Here is a 7,495-nt window from a genome sequence, read left to right as displayed (position 1 = left end):
TAACCAACTCGATATTCTCTCTCCTCTGGACACAACGACATCTCAGAAAGGTTCGTGAAGATGAGTTCGTTTCTGGGCCGAATGAAGGAGTATCCCACCGTTTCTCTGGACCGGTTCGACCGGGAGAACTTACATGCCCGGGCGTATTTCCTCTCCCACTGTCACAAAGGTGAGCCTGGTAACGACTGGTAACACTGAATAACATGTCTAATTCACAGACGCTTGTTATAACAGAGTACACGTGTGTCTGATCTGTTTTTATCTTATTAACAGATCACATGAAAGGACTGAAAGGACCAATACTGAAGAGAAAGCTGCACTTCAGGTGAAGTTTACTGAGAGAGAGAGAGAGACTTTATTAGTAATGATCTGTATTAATGAATCCTCTCCTGGTTTGTAGTCGTACAGTCAGGCTTTACTGCTCCTTTGTGACCAAAGAGCTTCTGCTGAGCAACCCCAAGTACTCTTTCTGGGAGGAATACATAGTAAGTCTCCTCTGATACTTTGTTTTTCTCCGTGTATGCAGGTGGTAGTTAAGAATATCATCTACTGAATAACTGGTGGATGGTCTGTTTTAGGTTCCCTTAGAGCTGGAGAGCCCCACTCAGATGTCTCTGGTTGACGAGGCCTCTGGAGAGGTAAAGCCTGAGGATTGTTCCCTTCAGATGTGGAGATTTATCTCGTCAGCTGTGTCCCTGATCTTCTTGTCTGGTATCTCCTCGACAGAAAGAAGAGATTGTGGTCACGTTGCTTCCCGCAGGCCACTGTCCCGGCTCTGTTATGCAAGTCCAAACATTTTTAAATGCTTGTTCATTTTCTACGTGTTTGTTTCTAAGTGTTGAAAGATAAAAGCAGTTTCTGTTAGTGTCCAATGTTTGGTTTCTCCTCAGACCGCCAGCAGTTTGTCGTGATGTAACAAAGTAAAACACATTCAACTCTTCTCGAGAGGCCGAGGAATACACAAAGTACAGAGAATACATGATCTGTGTGAAACGGTGTGTTCCTATCTGCAGGTTCCTGTTTGAGGGTTCTCAGGGTGCCGTGCTGTATACAGGAGACTTCAGGTTTGCAGCCGGAGACGTCTCCAGAATGGAACATCTGCACTCTGGCAGCCGGTCGGTCCCGATGAACATCTGTCTTCTGTCTCGTAGATTCTCTTAATAGTCACAGACGTTCTGGAGTTATGTGTTCTGTCCACCAAAGCTTTCTTGTGTCGCGTTTCTCTCGCAGAGTGAAGGATATTCAGAGTGTTTATCTGGACTCTACTTTCTATGACCCGCGGTTCTACCAGATTCCCACTCGGGTACGTTTTGGAGATGGGGACAGGATTCATTAAAGGGATATCGGGAGTCCAAACAGGAATGCTGAGGAGAGCTTCTGAATCGGATTCATCTCGCAGAGAAAAACAGAAAGATTTAACCATGTCTGCGTGTGTGTGTGTGTGTGTGTGTGTGTGTGTGTGTGTGTGTGTGTGTGTGTGTGTGTGTGTGTGTGTGTGCAGGAGGTCTGTCTGAACGGAATCTCAGAGCTTGTTGGAAACTGGATCAGTCAGAGTTCATATCACGTCGTGTGGCTGAACTGTAAAGCTGCGTATGGATATGAATACCTGTTTACCAACCTGGGAGAGGAGTTCAACACACAGGTAACGCAATAAAACCCCCCCACACACACACGTTTCTGTCCACGCGCTGTAATCTAATAAACACGCTTATGTGTTAAACGTTTACATGTCGTGTGTTTACGATTGTGCTCTCAGATCCATGTCAGAAGTCTGGCGATGTTCAAGAAGATGCCGGAGATCCTGAGCTACGTGACGACCGACCGCAGGACGCAGATCCACGCGTGTCGACACCCGAAGGTCCTCCTCTAGGCCTCTCACACACACACACACGTAGGGTTTCTCTCAGGTTATTCTGTGGGCACAGGGAAACAAGGTTTTCACATTTCATATCTCTAAAAGATATAATTCGGAAGTACTTTCAAACGTCTCCGATCCACTGCTGACATTTAAGGCCCATGACGCCCGTTGTTCTTCGTCAACTCCGTCATTGAACCCTGTTTTGTGTGTGTGTGTGTGTGTGTGTGTGTGTGTGTGTTTGCGTGCAGGATGAGGAGTTTCTACACGGCAGCCGGCTGCCGTGCGGCTGCACAGCCCCCGACGGGACTCCTCTTCGCATCATCAGCATCAAACCGTCCACCATGTGGTTCGGAGAGAGGATGAAGAGAACCAACGTTGTAATAAAGTGAGCGCCGGTTCAAACGTCTCAAAGAGTTTGTGGAAAGACTAACTCTCTGAGAAGATCTGATTACATACGTTCATCTTTTAGGCAAAAGAGAAATAATGAATTATAAATCACATTAAGTTTGGTTCATGAGCCCTAAATTCACCTTTTCTTGTTGCGTCTCCAGAACAGGAGCCAGTTCCTACCGAGCCTGCTTCAGTTTCCACTCCTCCTACTCAGAGGTACCTCCATGTTTTTATTTTGATTATTAAACCAGAGTTACTCGACCGTGGTTACACATGGACAGTATATTAGTCTGTTACATACATAAGTCTAGTAGAAGCTTGTAGCGTTCTCCTCATCTTTCATAAAGTAGATTTAATTCATCATGTCTTTGTTTGTCCTCACATATGTTGAATGTTCCTCTCTGATTTTCAGATTAAGAACTTCCTGTCCTACCTCCAGCCAGTCCACATCTACCCCAGTGTTATCCCCATCGGTCGGACACTGACTGAGGTGACACAGATGTGAGTGTTTTCATTCTCACAATGAATGCTAATTAAGTCCCTAAACCTCATATGACAACTTTTAAAGCTGTAAAATCGGAGGCCAATGTCTCCCTTCTGTAGACTTTTGCAATTTTATCTGAACACAACAAGAATTTAAGAGATGTCACCAGTTTTATGCACTCGTTGGTGTGTTGATCACATTAATAATCGTGTCTGAAACTGTCAGACAGCCGTACTAACGTCGTCACGGTGTGTTTGAACAGGTTGATGCTGATGTGCAGGAGCCGGTCTGATGAAGCAGCGTCCGTATACAAACCTCTGGGAGTCCTCAAGCGCTGCATGGCGGAGCGACCTACATACGGTGAGACTAACACACACACACATGTGTAACCACAACAGGTGCAGTCGGTGAATGTCTCTGTAGCTGTGGTGCTTGTTTACAGGTCACCATGTTGGAACATGAAATAGAAACGGTGTGCTTCATGGAAGCTAGCTGAATGTTTGTGAGGTCTGGGGACAAGCAGACAGCAGGTCTCATGAAGTCATGTTCACATTAAGGTGGCTCACATTACAGAGCTCGTGGTTACATTTGAAACTTTTGTTTCTTCCCTGATCAGACTCAGACAGTGATGACGGGCTGTTTGACGGGCGGGACCTCGCACCAGTGAGGAAGAAGACGGCGCTGGACCAACACATACAGAACGGTGCCTAATTGTTTTTAACTTCTCGCATTAACGAGGTATTGAGTAGCATTCACACTGTTTTACTTTCTGATCTGCAATTCTCAGTGAAAGCTCAGAGTCCTCAGAAAACAGCGCCCGCTGTGTCTGTGGTGGAGACGGTCACAGACGCGCAGCCTGGCGGTCGCAACTTTGTGGACTGCACCGAGTCGAATGATGAAGAGGAAGATGATCAGCAGCAGGAGGAGGAGGAGGAGAGCAAAGGAAAGGAGGATACAGAACTGGTGAAGGAGGAGGAGAGCGAAGGAAAGGAGGATACAGAACTGGTGAAGGAGGAGGTGAACGAGGCGATAAAGGAAACGGAGAAGAAGATGATTGAGGCTGAAGGAAGTGGCTCCTCCGATCCTCCTAAATGGGATGATTTCTTCACCACGGAGACGCTGACTGACAGCCAGAATAGCCTCAACAGCCAATTACATTCCTGCTGCTCCGTCCCAAGCCCCGCCCCCTCCAAAATGACTGGTTCACAGAGCCCCGATCTGTTCGGTAACGAAGAGGAAACCCCAGATAACGAAGAGAACTTCAGTCTGACCCTCTCCGCCTCGCTGTCAAATCAGTCCTCGCAGAACCTGGATTCGTATTTACCCGACACTCTGATCCTCCAACCAGAGCAGGGGGGGCGGGGACAAGGCGACTCACGGACCAATGCCGTGTCTCAGGCGAAGGAGAGCAACGGCCAATCGGAGCCGGAGGAGCTCTCGGGCTCTCAGGTGTCGTCGGATTTCGATATCCCCTGCACACCAGAGTCAAAAATGCCACAACCCGACGAACTGTCGCAATTGTACAGGAAGCTGGCGTCGGGAGAGGAAGCGGTCACACACGCACACATTCCAACATAGAAGTAGGTTAAAAACACTTCCCTTGAAATACAATTCAGTGTGATGGAAACATGTTTAATGAAGAGTGTTTATGTGACCGCTGGAGCTGCATTCCTTTAACCATTTCAAGTTTATGTCAATTGTTAGTTTGACTTTAAAACAAATCAAATGTTCAATCTTGAGAGAAGTAACGACTATTACAGAATTGTGACTAAAATATGTAACAACATTTTACATTTGATAAATAAACATTTTTCACATATGTCTCTCATAAAGGTCTCTGTTCATGTCTTTCAGCTTAAAACATTTGATCACTCGTTCTACTTTCTTATTCCTCCAGCAATTAAAGAAATAAACACTTTTAAAGACACAGAAACATACCGAGACTTTAAATATCCAGTGTTTACAATAACTCAAGTTCTATTAAACCGATAGCTGTTTTGTATAAATGCCCGAAGGAGAAGATTCTCTGACGTCGTCTCACAGCAGGAACCACTTAAAGTCCTTCGCTGTGTCCTGGAGACGCCAACAGTCTGCAGGTTCTCAGTTCAAACAAAGCAAACCGGTGAGTACTGAAAGGTTTATCCGTCCTTTATTAAGTTTATACTGTAAAGCACTTTGTAAACTTCCAGGAAAATGTTCTCTAAATACACATTATTATAATAAAGATGTACTTCACACAGTTGGACAAAGTTTAAATCACCGTTGGACACTTTGCAGCCTCACCGGACTCATGCTTCAGTATGTGTTAAATGTCAGTCCTTAAATTAATGCTACTCGCCCTCAACGAGGAGAGCTACCACATCGTCCACCTCCTGTCTGTCAGTCTGTGACAATCTCTGTAACAGCTGCAGCCTCTTCATGTAACCACCATTAAACGGCTGTTTTATACGTCTGTTTCCATTAAAAGCACAAAAGTCTTTAAGCAGTTTCTTTGGCTCCACAGCCGGTGAAACCAGGTGGAGCTGATCTCATTAAAGTCCTCACAATGGACGCTGGGAGAGAAGATTGTCTCCGCTGGCTGCTGCTGTTTCCATTTGAGGCTCGGTGAGTTCCTGATGACAAACGCCTGCACGGTTTCTTCTTCTTCTTCTTCTTCTTCTTCTGCAGTTTGATTCTTCTGTTGCACCTTTCAGTTCACAGAGAGGCACAAAAAGATTCATTTAACTGGTTAAAACTGAAACAATGAATGATGATTATTATAAAGACTGCGTGATTTAAGAGATGCAATGGAAAATAAACACCCAGGAGGTCACGTGCAACACTGAATAAATATACTAAAATATAATACTATAATAATTACAGTAATGATCTCTGATGAGATGTTGTTCTTATGAGATAAGTTATGATACAACTTTATTTATCCCAAAGGAAATTGTGCAGTAGTTGCAGCATAAAGTAGGAAATACACACACACACACACACAAACACACACACAAACTGAAGCGAGCACACACACACCTGGCTCTTCATTAAAGTTAGGATCCGTCCCCCCACAGCGGCCTCCCGAGGGACAACGGGTCTCTCTCATGCTCTGTGGACGTCAGTTTCATTGATTAACACGTCAAATATTAAACGAAGTGCACGTGATGCGCTAACAAAATATACTATACATATATATATATATATATATACATATATACACACAGACACGGTATGTGTAAAATAAAAGACAATAAACAAAACGTAAACACATGCAGTGAAGAGATGATCAGTGTTTTTTCTCTCCCATGCTCTCATGACCCTGGAGACTCAACAGGAAATTGAGGCTATGTGTGCATGTGCATCTGCGTGTGCATGTGTGTGTGTGTGTGCATGTGCGTGAGTGACATTTGTATGTATCTCTTTGTCTTTTAAAACTATATTTAAGTAACTCAGCTTTGTGCAAATTCGTGTTTCTGTTTGCCAAGTTTCAATTAATAAAAAAAAAAGTGTTTTAAATAATTTTCGTGTGTGTGTGTGTGTGTGGTGTGTACGCGTGTGTGTTACCTCTGAGTGATCCTATCTGTACTTGAGGAATGTTGCTCAGGTCTGCAGGAAAACCCACATACACACCTCCATAGTTCCTATTATATAACCATATATATCATAACACATTATGCAAAATGTAAAATGTGTTTTATAGAAGTCATTTATTTCTATATAAACCGATATTAAATGCAGAGACTGAAAATCAGAACTCACTTCCGTTTGTCGTCCTCGGCCACAGACTCTTCTGATCTGTCCACACACACACACACACACACACACACACACACACACACACACACACACACACACACACACACACACACACATTAAAAGCTCCACGTAACAGAGAACATCAGAGAAAGGTCAAACAACACGGACGTCTTTTAACATCTGAATGTGTTTATAATGAGAAAGTTGAAAGATTTAAAGTGAACTTACTTTGATGAAGACTCAGCCCGACCTGAAGTCACAGACAGACAGATGTTAGTTAAACTAACGACCTTCATTTTAATTTACATTCTCAAACATATCTTTGCTGTCATCCACCTGAGACGACAGGAATAACCTGAAGAAAGAAATATTCTGCAGAAGAAGCAATAAAAAGGACTAATCTGCAGTTTAAGCAAGTAGTAAAATGCAAAATATAAGATTTAAAAACGAGCATGCAGCTCATATCCAATCAAACAATGCAGATTTTATACCATAAACCATAATGTGCCTCCAAGATTAGGTTAAAGAAACAGCTAAAAGTAGATGAATAGTAAGCAAATGGGGTTATTGAACTCCATGATGTGAAACACTGGAACGTCGGGTTCAGAGCGCTGCAGTCACACTTATTATCTGATATCCTTCACAATGTTTGGCTCATTTCACAGCTGCGAGGTCAGTTACATCCAGAGAGGACGTACATAACCTGACTGGACCTTTAACGGCATTATCTGACAGAAGAAAGTTATTAAAAACACTTAAATACAACTAAAGAAAGAGAGAAGCGTTGAATCTCTTACGTTATCTGCTACTAGATAAACAAAATGTTCTCTCACCTCCAGTGTTGCTGCTGCTGTTGTTGCTGGTGGCTGGTGAGGAGTTTCCACAGCCCATCTCTCACCCGAGTCTGTAAAAACCACAGAAGAAGAGGAAGGAAAGAACAGACGAATGAGAGGAAGAAGAAGAACTAAAGAAGCAACAGGTATGAAGACTGATGAGGTCCTTCCTTTTTCTTTTCCTTCCTCTAC

At 43.7% G+C, this 7,495-nt stretch overlaps 3 protein-coding genes across 5 annotated transcripts; 2 read left to right on the top strand and 1 right to left on the bottom strand.

The window, feature by feature from the left end:
* On the top strand, positions 1-989 carry LOC306713611 (protein artemis-like). 2 transcript variants are annotated; one of them, XM_079183372.1, is made up of 5 exons: positions 1-169; positions 274-325; positions 401-485; positions 579-638; positions 727-989. In XM_079183372.1, exons 1-5 carry the CDS (start codon positions 61-63, stop codon positions 847-849), a joined length of 429 nt encoding a protein of 142 aa, XP_079039498.1. In that variant the 5' UTR covers positions 1-60; the 3' UTR covers positions 850-989. The 2 variants fall into 2 exon arrangements, with proteins under 2 accessions (XP_079039498.1, XP_079039497.1); XM_079183371.1 differs by having other exon boundaries at positions 579-989.
* On the top strand, positions 834-5,350 carry LOC306713610 (protein artemis-like). 2 transcript variants are annotated; one of them, XR_013767601.1, is made up of 12 exons: positions 834-1,115; positions 1,231-1,303; positions 1,502-1,642; positions 1,757-1,858; positions 2,107-2,243; positions 2,410-2,464; positions 2,661-2,749; positions 2,995-3,092; positions 3,349-3,435; positions 3,520-4,312; positions 4,748-4,854; positions 5,236-5,350. XR_013767601.1 is itself a non-coding variant. In XM_079183370.1 (10 exons), the coding sequence occupies exons 1-10, from the start codon at positions 979-981 to the stop codon at positions 4,308-4,310; spliced, it is 1,710 nt and encodes a 569-aa protein (XP_079039496.1). In that variant the 5' UTR covers positions 834-978; the 3' UTR covers positions 4,311-4,551. The 2 variants fall into 2 exon arrangements, 1 of the variants encoding a protein (XP_079039496.1); XM_079183370.1 differs by lacking the exons at positions 4,748-4,854; positions 5,236-5,350 and having other exon boundaries at positions 3,520-4,551.
* On the bottom strand, positions 5,280-7,495 carry LOC306713612 (overexpressed in colon carcinoma 1 protein homolog). The gene is made up of 6 exons (XM_079183373.1): positions 7,304-7,495; positions 6,699-6,720; positions 6,474-6,509; positions 6,279-6,355; positions 5,751-5,823; positions 5,280-5,418 (listed from the first exon to the last, which is right to left on the bottom strand). Exons 1-5 carry the CDS (start codon positions 7,359-7,361, stop codon positions 5,768-5,770), a joined length of 249 nt encoding a protein of 82 aa, XP_079039499.1. The 5' UTR covers positions 7,362-7,495; the 3' UTR covers positions 5,280-5,418; positions 5,751-5,767.

This window comes from Pholis gunnellus, assembly GCF_910591455.1.
Source record: "Pholis gunnellus genome assembly, chromosome: 22".
Taxonomy (NCBI): Eukaryota; Metazoa; Chordata; class Actinopteri; order Perciformes; family Pholidae; genus Pholis; species Pholis gunnellus.
This window is presented reverse-complemented; position numbering and strand designations above follow the sequence as displayed.

Bases quoted from the DNA above. Each gene is read 5' to 3' on its own strand.
- LOC306713610 (XM_079183370.1), top strand. From the start codon at position 979: ATGATCTGTGTGAAACGGTGTGTTCCTATCTGCAGGTTCCTGTTTGAG. The intron at 1,116-1,230 runs GTCGGTCCCGAT...TTTCTCTCGCAG, and splicing joins CATCTGCACTCTGGCAGCCG to AGTGAAGGATATTCAGAGTG. The intron at 3,093-3,348 runs GTGAGACTAACA...TTCCCTGATCAG, and splicing joins GGCGGAGCGACCTACATACG to ACTCAGACAGTGATGACGGG.
- LOC306713611 (XM_079183371.1), top strand. From the start codon at position 61: ATGAGTTCGTTTCTGGGCCGAATGAAGGAGTATCCCACCGTTTCTCTG. The intron at 326-400 runs GTGAAGTTTACT...CCTGGTTTGTAG, and splicing joins AAGAGAAAGCTGCACTTCAG to TCGTACAGTCAGGCTTTACT. The intron at 486-578 runs GTAAGTCTCCTC...GGTCTGTTTTAG, and splicing joins CTTTCTGGGAGGAATACATA to GTTCCCTTAGAGCTGGAGAG.
- LOC306713612 (XM_079183373.1), bottom strand. From the start codon at position 7,361: ATGGGCTGTGGAAACTCCTCACCAGCCACCAGCAACAACAGCAGCAGC. The intron at 6,356-6,473 runs GTGAGTTCTGAT...GTTATATAATAG, and splicing joins GCCGAGGACGACAAACGGAA to GAACTATGGAGGTGTGTATG. The intron at 5,824-6,278 runs GTAACACACACG...TGACGTCCACAG, and splicing joins ACAGATAGGATCACTCAGAG to AGCATGAGAGAGACCCGTTG.